The sequence below is a fragment of the Cygnus atratus genome, chromosome Z, assembly GCF_013377495.2.
Source record: "Cygnus atratus isolate AKBS03 ecotype Queensland, Australia chromosome Z, CAtr_DNAZoo_HiC_assembly, whole genome shotgun sequence".
Lineage (NCBI taxonomy): Eukaryota > Metazoa > Chordata > Aves > Anseriformes > Anatidae > Cygnus > Cygnus atratus.
In genome coordinates, this window is record NC_066396.1 from 76,380,898 (window position 1) to 76,396,024 (window position 15,127).

General features: G+C 39.6%; 2 protein-coding genes across 4 annotated transcripts in view; both read left to right on the forward strand.

Moving 5' to 3' along the window:
- Positions 1-2: 2 nt before the first annotated feature.
- Positions 3-13,251, forward strand: CCDC125 (coiled-coil domain containing 125). 2 transcript variants are annotated; one of them, XM_050716120.1, is made up of 12 exons: positions 3-206; positions 689-1,055; positions 2,612-2,706; positions 4,084-4,170; positions 4,866-4,943; positions 5,651-5,736; positions 8,099-8,181; positions 9,078-9,193; positions 10,001-10,108; positions 11,320-11,491; positions 12,839-12,969; positions 13,094-13,251. In XM_050716120.1, the coding sequence occupies exons 1-12, from the start codon at positions 159-161 to the stop codon at positions 13,241-13,243; spliced, it is 1,521 nt and encodes a 506-aa protein (XP_050572077.1). In that variant the 5' UTR covers positions 3-158; the 3' UTR covers positions 13,244-13,251. The 2 variants fall into 2 exon arrangements, with proteins under 2 accessions (XP_050572077.1, XP_035423464.1); XM_035567571.2 differs by lacking the exon at positions 3-206 and adding an exon at positions 452-595 and having other exon boundaries at positions 2,627-2,706.
- A 374-nt stretch (positions 13,252-13,625) lies between these two features.
- ZFYVE16 (zinc finger FYVE-type containing 16) overlaps positions 13,626-15,127 on the forward strand; it is a 35,094-nt gene continuing 33,592 nt past the window's right edge. The window contains exon 1 of one of the 2 annotated variants that reach the window (XM_035567567.2): positions 13,626-13,753. The gene's annotated coding sequence lies outside the window, so the exon portion shown is untranslated. Of the gene's footprint in view, positions 13,754-14,076; positions 14,258-15,127 lie in introns of those variants that run through there. The other variant, XM_035567568.2, reaches the window with a different exon arrangement.

The following is a 15,127-nucleotide window of genomic DNA, read 5'->3' on the forward strand; positions in this document are numbered from 1 at the left end:
TGTTGTTGTTACGTGTTTTAGATCCTATCTTTTTAATCAAAGTTCGGTGAGGCTGACAGGAATGTTTGAGAGGAAGCGAAAGTCTTTCTGCAGAGCATCTTCAGGTGCTGTTAGCGCATCAGCAAATCAACCCGTGTGCACAAGGACCGTGAGTGGAAATGGTGGGAGAAATCTGGAGCTTCCTTGCTGGATCGCGACCAAACATGGTGAAAAAGCCCTCGTTTTGAGTAGCAGTTTTCAGGGTGAAGGCATGGATGGAAAATAAACGTAGGCACGAAGCTGGGTGAACTCGAAACCGTTCCCAAAACCTGCTTTGCGTGCGAGGGCGGCTGTGTGCAGAACACAACGCACCGCACAGGAAAACACGGGAGGAGCCGCAGCCCGCCCTGCCCTGCCCTGCCCGGACACCGGGGCCGGGTCCCGGCGGCAGGCGGCGCCGTGCCGAGCCGTGCCGAGCCGTGCCCGGGGGGAGCAGGGCGCACGGTGCCCGCAGCCGTGCCGCCACCGAGCAGAGCGATACCCCTGCGGCTTGGGGCGTTTTCGGGGGGAATTTGGGGGACTGGCCGCCTTCTGCACCGCCAGGGAGGCGGGACAGGTAACAGGGAGCAGCCCCACGCTGAAAGCTTCGGGTTTTCCATTTCGGTGGTATTTTGCCGCTTTAATGAAGGGGCTGTTTTTGTTTTTCCAGGTAAATTACCTGTTGGCAGGGAAGGGGCGCTGTCCACGCGGGCAAAGTGACGCGCGCTCGATTAAAAGAGAGAAAAAGCAAACAAAGCAGGAGGAAGGGAAGATGGAGGAAGCAGAAGAGGATGACATGGCATGCGGAGACTTGGGAAACGGACTGGGGAGAAGACCTGGAGCTGCATACGAAGGGGAAAATGCACAAAACTATTCGTTTAGATCCAGGAAGGGATCTGGAAAGGCTTGCAATAGTTTCTTGTCAACGAAGAGAGTGGAGGAAAATGAAGCTGCTCTTCCCTGCTCCAAGCGAAACAGCTTTTACGATGGATCATCCAAAAACCCTGTTACTAGTTTGACCCAACAAAAGAGCTCCGGTAAGACTAATTTGGAGTCGATTATTCACCTTGAGGAAAAACTTGGCAAAACGGGGCAGCTGAGCTACTTCACGAGGCGTCATCAAATTTAGTGTAAACTGTTTGCCAAAACCCTCTGAAGCTGCAGAGGATTCCAGGCACATGTTCATCACGTGCCTCCTGGGGTCTGTCACGGCGTGGCCTTTGAGTCTTGTTCTGTCAGGGCAGCGAGCAGTGCACGGAGGAGATACTCGGTGTAACCAAGGCAGCAAAGTAGTCTCTGCTCCAAGCTCTTCCTCCCGAAATTGCCTTCCAGCCGCTCGGGCTGTGGCCCTACTTAGTGTGAAACGACCCTTCCTAGTATTTAGTTTTGCCTTTGAAAGTGACACCCTGTGGTAGAGAGCAGCTTTGTTTTTCTCTACACACACATATATATGTGTGCGTATATATATATTATTATTAGATTTAAGATACATACGTACATATATATGTATGTATATTAAATTTAATGGATTTGTTTGGATTTCTGATTTGAATGTACCTTCCCAGAGACTACATCCAAAATTTAGGGCTAAATATTCAAAATCCTGTTTGTTACTGAGTTGAAATTTTTGAACTGGCATAGTTTTAAGGTTAAGAAGTTTCTGTACATCTCTGTTATCTCAGTGTTGGCATTCATTTTTTCTTGTGAAGAAATGCTACTTTAAATAAAATCAGGTACAGGCAGTGGTGTTCTTTACACTTTAGCTTCTTTGCTTTGCATTTTTAGTGCTTTGACTGAAGTATTTCCATAAAACTTGCTTATTTCTCTCCTTTGCAACAAGTCCACACTATCTTCTCTACACACTGCAGTAAACTAAGCCATGTAATTATTCTCTGTAGGTTTTAGTAGTGTCAGTGAGAAGATGGTACAAGAGCAATGTAATTCCAGTTGGTCTCACTGTACTCCTGCCAGTGCTCCTGCTGTCTTGGACCTAGGTTGTTCATCTAGATCATCCACACAGCGCTATCCATGAAAGCACAACTAAATCCCACATGAACGTGACTTGGATTTAGCAGGAGGCTGTGTGTTAATATATTTCTGTGCTGCTCAGTTTAAGGAAAAATGGTGCCAATAGGAACCGCTTGTTTAGACAAACATTGAATCCTGCAGAATACACCATTGTACTTCATCTCAGTGTCTTAAACATTGGCCTGACTTCTGAATTGCACTAGCTACTGTTGTGTCAGGTGCAGTTGAAGAAAAGTTGCAATTTAAAAGGAATCTAAAAAATTAAATTATTTTGGGAGTAGAGATCACAAATTTGTTGTTATTTCTAAATGGAAATTTTCACCTTGAAATTTACTTTATTTTAGATTTCTTTATGACTTCTCTTTTTCTTTTTCTTTTTCTTTTTTTTTTTTCCATTTGGTTTCTCTAACCATGAAACAATGTTTGAGTTTAGGATTTATATATTTCTTAGATCTGCTTATTAGCTCCAGGAGGAAAAAAAAAAACATATATGAAAATCATCTCTGCATGTTTCCTGTTTTCAGGTTAAAGCAAATTATCATATTTTCTTTTGTAACTGTTTTAGTATCTCATATTCTAGTATCTCCTATCAATTTTACAAAATCCAGTACTGAAATGTCAAATGAAGAACTGAAGCAACAACTTCGAGAAGCTCTAGAGGTTAGTAACACTGCCAGGTATGCTGTTCTTGAAATTGGCATTTCATTTTAATGTATTGAAGTAAAGTATAGTGTTACTTTGGCAGATGTTTGCATGGTCAGAATCTTGGATGGAATCAGATTCTTGAAACTCATGTACTACTTGGAAGCCTAATTCAATTTTATGCTAGGGAATCATAGTGTGAGATGCAGTTTATACTCTGGATTTTTAGAGGGAAAGAGTATTTTTAAAGATGTAGAGAATGTTAGAGGGATTGTATTTCTTTTCTTGCAGTTTTTCCTTTTTATTGAGGTTTGCGCCTGAAAATCTGGAAAGTAAACTGAATAGTCTTTGGCTTTTTAATATACATTTTTACCAGAAGGTAGTCAACTCCTATGTTTTTAATTTTACTGTGGATAATTGTGTTGGCATCAGTACAGGCAGAAAAAACAGAGTGATCTCAGCTGTAAAAACATATACTTCACCTTTACTGTGTTCTTTTAGCTCAAAATACCTCATGGTATGGCACTTTTAAGCTGTCTTTAAGCTGTCCTATGAAGAACCTTTACTGCAGAGCAACTTAAAATGTCCAGGAACCTTACTAGTTTTCAATAAAATGAAGGTAATAAATTGGCACTGCCCACAGATACAATCCCAGTATCAACTGCTGAAATACTAGAACTAAAAGACCTATGAAATATGTTTTGGATAGCCACAGATGAACAATCAAGGGACCTACATAGAGGTTAAGCAAAAGTCACTATACAAAGTAGTGAATTTTCTTTGACTTCTTGGAAATTGAAAAACTGCCTTCTTCTAAAGGGAGGAATGTTGCGTAAAGGCATGACTGGATCAAGAATCTATCTCGTTTTTGCTGTTGTTTTGTTCTGGACAGGTAATGGTCTTGATCTAACAGATAATCCTGAAATAATATCCATTCTATAGAGTACTGATATTTTGTATAATATATTTATAATACATCATATTATAAATGTATAGTAAGTCCTAAGTGCTATTAATGTTTATAGTATATTTTCTTTCTGCTGCATGTATAAAGAAATTTATTGTTTGCTCACTTAATGTAAATGCTCTAGACCTATGTTGGTATATACAACTTCTTTATCAAGGGAGAACTGCAATATTTAGTGGTTTGTTTTGTTTTCCTAAATCCACTGGAAGAGAACAGAATGAAAAATTGCAAGTATTCTTTAAGGATTTTGCGCTAGCATGTGCTGTTAACATTTCATCACCAGCAAGCTATTAGAAAAGAATCAAAGAGGATAAAAACAAGAGGAGATTTTTTTGGAGGGAAAGGCAAATTTACATTGATGTTATACTTGAGTTTTTAACAGGATTATCTTGACTTTTACCTAGTGTGCCTGTTTTATTTTGCTTCAGGAAATTGAAATTTTGAAAGTTGAGCTTGAAGCTTCTCAAAGACAGCTTGAAGGAAAAGATGAAGCCCTAAGAATTCTGCAGAGCATGGTAGGAGTTGTTCAGAAATTTTCTGCTTACTTTGTGGTAAAGGAAAAAATATATGTATATATTTCTGCCACTCTTCATCAAACCCCACAAAACTTAAAGTCTTCCTAGGGCTATACTTTAAAAACGCTGAGTCTGCAAGTCTGTACAGACTAGGCCCTTACAATTTACTACTTTTTCTGCATGGAATCATCACAGTTACTTAAGAAGACTTTACTGTTGTAGCAAATTCTCAGTAACTTATCCTTGAGGATTCCAGGATTGTAATATTTTATTCACTGTCATAATGCATGATGTTGAAATCAACTGCATACTTGCGTAATCCGTTTATAGTTCTGCAGGTTCTACCCTCAGACATTTGTAATAAGTCAAACCTAGATCAAGGTATAGGTATGTTGTAACCAAGTTTTCTGAGAGTTGATTTTGTGGACAGTCCTTGCAGACGTGATCTCTTTCTAAGTCATGTGGTATTTTTCAGTAAGAGTCTAGGGGATTGAAACACAAGTTTGTTATGCAGTGTAGCTATTTAGTATCTTGAAATCAGAACCCATGGGGACTTATAAGATAATTGCTAATGTTTGAAATTCAACACACTCCTGGTTAACCAAGAGCATGGACTTGATTGATGTACAACTGAATATTGGGCTTTATTTAATTACAGTATTTGACAGTTGTGCCTTTTCTTTTTTTTTTTTTAGGCAGTATTTAATAAAGCCACTAGTCATACAAAAGCAATGCTTCAAAAAACTGAGGAAGAAAAGAGAACTTTAGAAAAGGTAAGGGTGCAGGTTTCCTTTAAACTGGCACGAAATCATAGAAGTTCATCACTATTAACAAGGGGTGGTCATACTCTTTATGTAAATCTATCCCAATCTGCCATTAGCTCATTTTTTTTCCCCAGCAATTCTATTTTTAAGTGGAAAGGGAAAATGTTAATGTATCACTCTTGATCTAGATGTTTTCCAGCTACACCGTGTACAAATAATAACTGCGAGATACTGGAATTCTTTTTGTGTTTTCAGTTGGTCTGTGTTGTGAGATTCACAGTTGTTGATATTGAGTTGCATTATTTCTGAGTTAACCTTGAACTTCCAAACAAGTCTAAGAAACAAATACCCTATTTTAATCAGGAAGATGAGGAGGAGGAACGCTTTGAGCTACTTCATTAAACAGAGTTCTATTTCTCTTCTTATGTGGCCTTTCCACAGAACAGTAATGGAAGAGGGAAACATGACAGCATGGGTTTGCTTTTGTCATAAGCCAGTACAAGCATTAGCGCGTTCAGCATGGTCTGGAACAAATAGGTTAGTGACGCAGAAACTCATTATTGTCTGCTGCCAAATTCATTTTAAAAGACATAGATAGTAGTTACTGTTGGTCACCTTAGTCTCAGTCAGTGCCAAATACAGCACTAGCTGTTCCATTTCTTCCTTCCGTTCTGAAGATTATAATGAACTTCTGCTGGTTTGTTTTGTCTCTACAGGAAATAAACATTTTGCAATGGGAAATTGAATTTGATCAGGATAGATTTAAAAACATAGAAGATACATGGACAGAAAAATATGACAGGTATTTAACTGTTTCTTTTTTCTTTCTTTTTTTTTTTTAACCCCATTTTATGCCATATGTCGTCTTCATCTTGTTCCAAGTTTGCTTCATTAGGTCTTCTGGTGGTGGTGTTGGTGGTTGTTTTTTGTTGTTGATGTTGTTTTGTTTGTTTGTTTTATTTGTTGTTTTTTCTTTCAAAATTTCCTTCATGATTTGGGAAGATGAATTTAATTTTCATGTTAGTCAGATTTGTATTTTTCAGTTAAAACTACTAAAATTAATAAGTCCAATTCTTTAGCTGGCTGGCTTTGCTAGGTTCAGTTTTCATTTTTATCCTTTTACTTTATTATGTTAGTCAGCAGGAACCAGACTGTCTCTATTTACTTTAAATGTAAATGAGGCATGGAAAATAATGGTATGTGCTTGCATGTGGAAATATCGTTTGCTGGTTAATCATTGCTTTACTTTCTTGCATTGTAGGTATGAGACTAGGTACAGGTAAAATTGAGTGCTTTTGAGAGAGGCAGATCAACTGGTTCTTTGTTTAAGTAAGAATTATTCTGGATGGACTGAAGGTATAGATAGGCAAGCAGAAGAAGCCAGAGGCACTAAACTAATAATGCAATAACAGACATTGAAAAAGTGACCAGCAGCCTCGCTTATTTAAATGTACATATAGTATGTCTGACCTCTACACATCAGAGTTACAGTTATTTTAGTGGAGTTTTTTATTTAAAACTTTCATACTTAGCATCAAAGAATAAAAAAAAAAAAAAAAAAAAAAAAACAGAAACTATTCATTGGTAAGAAGAGTTTTGCTAAGATTTTGTATCTTGTTCACCTCTTAACATAGTTGCAATGTCAAGGAATCCTTTTTGAAAAACCACTTGGCTTTGTGGACTCAGGAAAGTAGCAAGAGGTGCGAGATAGCTGTGAGTAACAAAATTACTGTTAATGGTTGGAAGCTGGAGACTGAGCTTCAGAAAGCTGCAAGCTATGAGCTGAAGACATGAACTGTAGTCTCTGCAAAAAGGTTTTCAGAAATCTGAGACACAAGGATGAGAAGAATGTGTATTTCCCTTTCTTTATTCAAAGGCAATACTCCAAGTTATTATTTAGCTTTAAACAAAAACATGAAGTCACAGTATGCTGCATTTACTGGCAGCTGAAGAGATACACCGAAAAATGTATATTGCTATAACATTTAGGACTTCAGATTTCCTGGAAGCATTTCCTGTTGAATGGAAAAATGGCAAAATGCATTATAAATGTCTGTTGTATGTTCTCAGTTTGCAATGCTGAAAAGTACAGCTGTTCTTTGCAAGAGTATTAAGATTACAGGAAGTTTACTTTCTAAAATCGAGACCCAAGCCGTATTGTCGTATGTCCAGTAACAATTTCCTGTTTTCAAGGAAGCAAGAAATTGCTAGCAAGTGTTTCAGAGGTTTACAATAAAAATTTTATTGAGTTTCTAATGGTAATTATGATTTTAATGAGTTTCTAATAGTACTTAAAGACATCTCTTGTTAAGCTCTGAAGTTTGGGGCACGATGTACTTTCATGTGAAACATTTTTTTTATTGCTTTTTTTTTAAAAAAAAAAAACTTTCACTTGAGCACACACAGACACAATTAAATTGGTTGTGGGTGTGGTTTTATTATAAACGTCAGCCTGTTTGAACAGCGTGTGTTATCTGGATTGTAGAGAAACCTCCACATGAATGCAGAGATTCTTGCTTTTGCTTCTGCAGAGCCAACTGCAGCCTGAATAACTGGGAGTGACCCTGCAGAAGCCAGTGTGGCATAGCCTGACTTCTTAGCCTTGGTTCAGTGCCCATAACAAGCCTACGCAGAGTCCCTCAGGTGTACTGTGGTCACCAGCCCCTGTGCAATCTGTACTTTGCATTATTAAGAATATTTAGTTATTTTCATATGCTTGACCAGGCGGAGGGGAGTTAATTAGTTTTTAATGAGAATCTCCCATCAAAAAATGCTGGGTGTATAAAATGTCTTTCTTGCCTATTTTTTTTCAGAAAACTGGCTAGAAGTAGTTTCACCTAGTTTACTGGCCCTGACTAGCAGATTCAGATCTAGCAACACACCACTTATTATTGGTAGACTTTATTACATAAAAATAGTAGAATTTTTTTCCTTAAAAAAATTACAAGTGAGGAAAGTGATGATATATGTGTAATATCTTGTCAAATTGAACACTCAACTATTTTCAGTTTTCATTTTTTTCCCTGTTCTTTTCAGTAATCCTAATTTTAATTTGTAGAAATAGTAGATACATTTTAACCAGCTAATGTTTTTTTTCATTTGATTTCCCATTTTTAAAAAATATTTATTTCAAAGATAATACAGCCTTTTTCTAAATTCTGCAGGATATATTGTGAAAACGCAGCTCTTAAGGAAGCATTGAAACTGAGAACTGAGGAAGTTAAAACGCTTAAGTCTGAAAATGCAAGTAAGCCATCAGCCACTGTTCCTCTTACTATACTGTTGCTCTGGAATAATTCAGGAGTTAACTATGAATGAAGCTTTCCGTCAGGACAAGTCTATTTTTACTGACAACTGATATTAGTGGATATGCAGCAAATCTCTTTAAATAGACAAGTACTGTTTGTTATTCTTGTCACATTGTCACTTTAACTGGAAAAAATATATTAAATGATAGGAAAAGTCAGGGTACGTGTAGCATAAAAAGTAGATCGGGTCTGAAAGAAACAGACCCATCTTATCTCACTGGCTTGGTGACACACTGGGTGTGGAGGGAAACAACCTCTTGTGTTCCAGTTCATGATCTGTAAGGAGGGAGCAACAGGCCAGGAAAGCTACAGAATGCTTCTGCTACAATTAAAGTCATTACTGGAGATACACACTTCTAATGTCTCTAGATTCCCATAGCAAAAACTTTGACGTATTCAGCTTGTCAGCTTTATAATGGAGTTTTCCAAACTGTATGCTATGCCCATGCTGGGTTGGGTCACACATCTCAAGCTCCTTTCCCTTATTTTTGGTTTCCAAAAACCATTAAAATGGCTGAAACAGATCATTATTTTCCCAACAGTGTGTTTTTCTAAAAAAAAAAAAAAAGTCTGCTGCCTTAGTTGTAAGTGGAAGAGACATGAGCACATAATGGAAAAGGAATATTTGAGACAGTATCTCTGTAAATGGGTCATCAGCTCTAGGAAAAGACAGAAGAAAAAACAAGTGGGATCTGAGTTTGTAAATCTACATAGTCTCATCGTATTCCCCAGATGCTTATACTACAAAACTGCATCATTTGCCTGTAGTTAAACTATGAAATTAAGAAAATCAGAACAGCAGACTTTTCAATTATTTTCCTTGTTTATTTCATAGTCCTGAATCAGCAGTGCTTGGAATTTCTTGCGATGCTGGATGTGAACAAACAGAAGGTTGTTCAGGAAAACATGTCCCTGAATAGAAGCAACATCACAGATATTACCGGTCTCGAAGTAAGTATGAAGTGTGTTTTTCAAAATGGCTGGTTCAAAGATGTGTTCTAATGAGGTCTGCAGTAGCATAAGCAGGCTGACAATTTCTGCCTTTAGGTTACCTCCTTCCAGTAAAGTAGAAGGGCTGTCAGCAAATTCCTGCTCGGTGGAGGATGTCCTAATAACCTCGGTGATGTATCTAAGAACATAGGGTGATGGCCTTCTGTCCCAGATTGTCATCTGGAAATCTGCATTCTAAACTTTCTTCCTTTACAATATAAAAAGCAGGCTCTAGGATACAATGCATTTATTAATCTTTCCAAAAGTGCTCAGTCTGGCAAGATCACAGTGTAAGACTTTATTTGTTTGATACCTGCATCACGGTGAAAGCTGGAGGGGAGCAGTGTTTACAGGGATGTATTGACACAGATTTACTGGAATGCAGTCGTGGCTCTTCTTACGTATGAGCACACTACTGTTTCACCTTGATTTTCTTGAGCATTGCTTTGTAGATAAGTACCGAACAGAAGACTTTTAAAGCCCATCTCCTCTGCTGCCTTTGTAGTAGTGAGTTCAGATTTGAACAGCTAATGGGCATATTTAGATTCACAGAAAGTACATTAGTGATATGAGATTAGTGCTGAAAAATATACTTGACATGCGTCATTGTGAGTTAAAAGAAATCATGCCTGAATCTTTGTGGCCTGGTTTCCCTGACCCTTACATTCCCTCTGTAGCTTCAGAATGTTTTTTGCTAAGTCATTTGGCATCTCTTGCATTGTGGTGTGTATGCTGATACTTAACTGGTGATTTGTTTTGGATTTTAAGCTGGCAGTTCTTGGAGCCTGCACCTGCAATACTTCTGGGGGTCAACCTTGTTCCTGTGCTAAAATGGCAGCTGTCACTCGAAAACAACTTCTTCATCTCAAGCAAGAGGTAATGCTGCTTGACTTAGATATAAACAAGTAGAGAGATCAGAAAACCAAATTTGCTCAAAAAAAAAAAATAACCTTATGCAAACTGATGTGTTTTAAAACAAGAATGCATCCCAGAAATACTGTTTGTTTGTGATGCCCTGATTGTTGCTGATATAAAACTGTAATTATGATTTTAAAGATCTACTAGTAAAAAAATAAATCTTGTTCAGTTTTCTTCCACTTGTATTTTTAATATAAAAATATACACACTCAAAATGTATTACACTCTGTAAATGTGTACACAATGTGAGTGTGGACTTCCTCTGAAAAGGATAATTTTCTTTTCCCTTTCCTGTCAGTGCATTCCACCCCATTACACCACTCCCTCGTGTTGACGTCAGCATTCAAACAACTGCTCATCCAGCTAGGTCATGGTGTATTTACATCACAAATAAATCAATAAAATTATTTTCAAGCCCTTAAAGTCTTTAATTTAGTAAATCTATAGTTTTAGAAAGAAGAATTTTTCTTCTAATTTGTATTTGAACCTGCAAGTGTGGTAACCTTACTCACCATTCTAGTGCAGAAGTTCCAACTGACGTATGGATCTTGAAAATAAGTGGAACAGAATAGAATAGTTCCAGTTGGAAGGAACCTCCAAAGATTGAGTCCAACCACCAGACTACATTGGGGCTGACCGCAAATTAAAACTTATCAGTAAGAGCGTCATCCAGATGCCTCTTAGACAGGCATGAGGCATCAACCACCTCTTTAATACTTTCATACCTCTTTTGTATCAGGGTTATTATACCTTTTTTTTTTTTTTCTGCTCAGCATACTGGTACGGAACAAGCTGGTCTGCATGCGCAGAGATAAGTAGGCACCACCAGCAGCATAGCTAACGCAGTGTGTAGGTGGTGTCAGGTACATGCGTAGAAAAGGGTACGGACTTAAATACACACTTCAAAACATATCTCTTTACGTAACAAGAAACTGTTTAGTCTGGTTTTATACTACTTCCCCAATTAGATATATTTAAAATTTGCCTGGTGCCTCATCAGTTCCCTTTTATGTGCACAGGTCTGCCTTGGGAACCACTATGGTGACCTGGTAATATGGAAGTGCTGAACTGCATTAGTGGCTTTAGTCTGTCTCTTAACTTACCTTTTAAATTCATTATTGCTTCCAAATTGCTTAATACACTTCACATTTTCTCTTAATCAAAACCAGATCGAACTTCTGAAGAAGAGTAAAGATGAAGCTTATATAATGGCAGATGCCTTCAGAATTGCATTCGAACAGCAGTTAATGCAGCGAAAGGACCAAGCTCTGAGACTTGCAGAAGTGATAAAGATTAAAAAGGAAACAAAATTTATAAACTGGAAACGTCTGAAAGAGGATGGTAACTGGGCATGTTATGTATCAGTAACAGTCAAATAGAAAAGAAGTCAGTTGACAAAGGGGCACAGGCAGACTTTTATTGCATCAAATATGTGGTTGTTGTTTAATTGCTGACTGAGACTTCTGAAGAGCCCAGAAAAAAAGGAAAAATGTGAAACCCATAAATACACTAAGCAGTGTGGCACACAGTTCACAAACTTCTACCAGAAGTTTCTCATGTAATGCAGGATGTCTGGGTATAAGTGGACTATTACAGTAATCATAATATAAAAACTACTGTAGGATGTTGGTGTTACTAGTCTAGCTTTTAACGTAGCCTTTTTTATTACATGCTCGTGAAGTAAATTATCTGAGTTAAATCATGCTAGAATAAATAGACTTATCCAGGATGACAGTAATATTCTAGATATTAAAGATCTCAGCAGCACAAAAGAAAGGTAGCATCTGGAAAGTTTAGCCTGGCTGTTCAAGATGTTATCAACATATTTTTTTTTTAATTATGTGTAAGACTTAGGGAAGGAGACTTGCAAAAAGATATATACTGAGCTTTTTCTGAAATACTGAATACAATTATTTTTAAATTTTCAGTTTTTCATTACATATTTCCTGGCATTAGTATTTCTTCTTCTTCTACTACTGCTTAGCATGATCATCCACAAATTACAAATCCCTTTGTAAGAGAGGAAGATTTGTCATTATCCTTTTCTTTTTAAGAAAAAGCATAAAGAGAAGTATTTAAATACTTATGTTATGGTCAAAACCATAGAATTGAGGAGCAGAACGCATTTCAAGATGTATTTGTGTTAGCTATTGACCTGTAATGTGCCAGGCTTAGAAGTTTTGTGGGTCTTCTGGATTCCTTGGGCACCCCCAGGAAGCAAGACAGGATACGTCTTCAGTGTCTGTTTCCCTTTTACCAACGTCATTATTACGAAGCTCTATATTGTGATACCAGCATTTTGTAATTTTAATGTATGTTGATCTTTTTATAAATCTTACAAATTTAACAAGTTGTGCCAAAGAAATCTATTTTTTTAGGCTACCAACTGCTTAAAAACACATTACCATGAATTGCCATTTAGTTAGAGCCAAAGTTTAATTTTCATATGGCAAAAATAACTTTTATTTTCAATTTGCCCAAAGTCAATGATGAAAAGTCCATTTAGCCTTTAAGAGATGGCAGGGATGGTGCTGCAGGCAAATAACTTGCCGTATTATGTACTGTACAAGCTGTAGCGTGCAGTGCCCTTTTAGAGAGGTTGCTTGGAGTTCAGCTTTATGCATGCCCATTTTGTCCCAAAGCAGCTTTTCTCTTAAGCATTTCCATAATTTATATACTTTTTCTTAGGGTCTGTCAAGTTACAAGGGAACAATAATCTCGGACAGAAATTATCAAGCCTGCTCTCATCAGACGTGGACAGCAGGAAAGTTGAAGAACTAGACAACCCTCATGAAATCCTGAAGATATTAATAGATTTGGTTAGTTTTTTGTTTTATTTAATAGTCGGCATGATTCCCTAGAACAAACGTAATTGTTGATTTACACGGATTGCCTTGTTCTTATAGCTTCTTTCTTGTCTTTCCATTTTAAATAAACGTGCAGATAAATGACAAAGAGGAGGCCTTGGCTCATCAGAGAAAGGTTAGTTACATGCTAGCCCGTGCGATGGAGCTTAAAGAGAAGGCCTGGGCAGAAGATACAGAAGGCCACCAAGGCAAAGCTGTGCAGCCCCTGGGGCCCTCGGGGCCCTGACGCGTGGGCTGCCACAACGTTGCCAATCAAAATGGACTTTCGTGAGCTTCTGAGGCAAACGGATTTGCAAACTGGCTTAAAGTGCTTTGAAAATCACACTCCTGGCCCTCAGAGACTGCGCCCTACAAAGAAAGTGACTCATGCGGAACGGTGAGCGAAACCGTTGTCATTTCAATACAGAGGTCAGGCGAATAAAAACAAAGTCTTTGTTTTTTTTTTTTTAACATGGATTTTGTTGACTAAGTAAAAATAAATAAATAAAATAAAAAAATGTAACACGGATGTTGTGGGCGCACCCACAGCGCCGTGCGGCGACGTGGCAGCGCAGCGGGCGGGGTCGTGCGGGGGCGCAGGCGCCATGTCGGCACTGCCCCGCGCCTGCGCCGAGCCACAAGATGGCGGCCGCCGCTGCTCCGCCGCCGCCGCCAGGGGCGGGCGCCGCACATGCGCCGAGCGGCCGCCGGGCGCGCAAACAAGGGGCGCCGCCGTCCCGGAGCCGCCGCCCGTGAGGTGAGCGCTGGGGGGGGCTCTGCCGCCGTCCCCCCGCTGCGGCACCGCGGGGCGGGCGCGTTCCCGAAGCCCTTTGGTGCTCCCTTGGCCGCCGCTCCAACGGCTCCTCCGGCGAGGGGCCGCGGTGCGCCGCCGGGGGAGCAGCCGGGAGCAGCCGAGGCTCCGTGCCGGGCTGTGCGGCGGGGCCGGGGGTCTGCGGCGGCCGGGCAGCGTCTGCCGGCCCGGGAGGAGAGCTCACCCGTCGCCTTCCGCCGTGTTGGGTCTCTCCCGGCGCTGGTGGGTGCCGCTTGTGGGCGGTGCGTGCCTCTTCCCTTCCCCGGCCTAACGCGGGTTGAGGAAAAAGCGTCCTGAGCTGGTTTTCGGCACTGAACTGTATTCCAGAGCTGAACAAGGAGCTGTGTACTTCAGAGCTGATAAGATGGTCATGAGACGGAGAAACCTTGTGCAGTAAGCGTTTTACGGCCTCAGTGACATCAGTGAAAGCAAGCTTTGGAACTCGAAGGTGTGGCGTTTTTGGAAATGAAACAAAAGCACTTGATTTGTTTTGGTGTGGGTTGCCGCTTGCGTGCTGTAGCAGCAAGCTGTGCAGTCCTCTAGCAGCAGTTCTACAGTGTTGCGTGTTAGACTGCTTAGGTGGATAAATTGCTCTCAGTGATTTAGTGATATCTTCGCTTATTTCTGTTCAGTTGACTTAGCTATAGGATGCTGAATATAATCGACATGCTTACGCCACTCCAGTTAAGGCATTAACTATTTTAAGGCAGGCTTCTGGATAAACTGGAAAACATTATCACTCTGTATTCAAATGCAAACTATAGTGGTAGAGAACTGGTTATTAGTGTGCTTTAGAAAAATGTCTAGTGGTTGACTGACAGTACGAGAAGCTATTAGTGTCTGCTACTTAGGTTCTCTAATATGAATATGTGATCATTAATAATGCAAATCAGAAGAGATGAGTATGTTGAGAGAGCACTGATTTCCTTTGTCTGGAGTATGATACTTCAGACCTGATGTAACAATCACGTTCTCATGACTCAGTTTCTAAAGCTTAATTATAAAAGCTGATACAGCCAATAGTGATAGCATTGTGTGCAGCATGTGAGAGATGTGTTTGTTCAGTTGGGCAAGTGGATTCTTCAGCTGCGTTGGTACAGCTGATGTGCTAGAGCACTGCTGAAAATCAGTAATTGTACAGTGTGGTGGTTTTCCTCAGCTGGGCAGCCAAGCTCCACCACAAACCGCTCTCTCACTCCCCCTCCTCAAAGAGAAAGAGGGAGAAAATACGATGAAGAGGGCTCAAGAGTTGAGAGAAGGACTGGGAGATCACTCAACAGTTATTGTCGCAGACAAAACAGACTTAGCATAGGGAGATTA

Bases quoted from the DNA above. Each gene is read 5' to 3' on its own strand.
- CCDC125 (XM_050716120.1), top strand. From the start codon at position 159: ATGGTGGGAGAAATCTGGAGCTTCCTTGCTGGATCGCGACCAAACATG. The intron at 2,707-4,083 runs GTTAGTAACACT...ATTTTGCTTCAG, and splicing joins AACTTCGAGAAGCTCTAGAG to GAAATTGAAATTTTGAAAGT. The intron at 9,194-10,000 runs GTAAGTATGAAG...TTGGATTTTAAG, and splicing joins CAGATATTACCGGTCTCGAA to CTGGCAGTTCTTGGAGCCTG.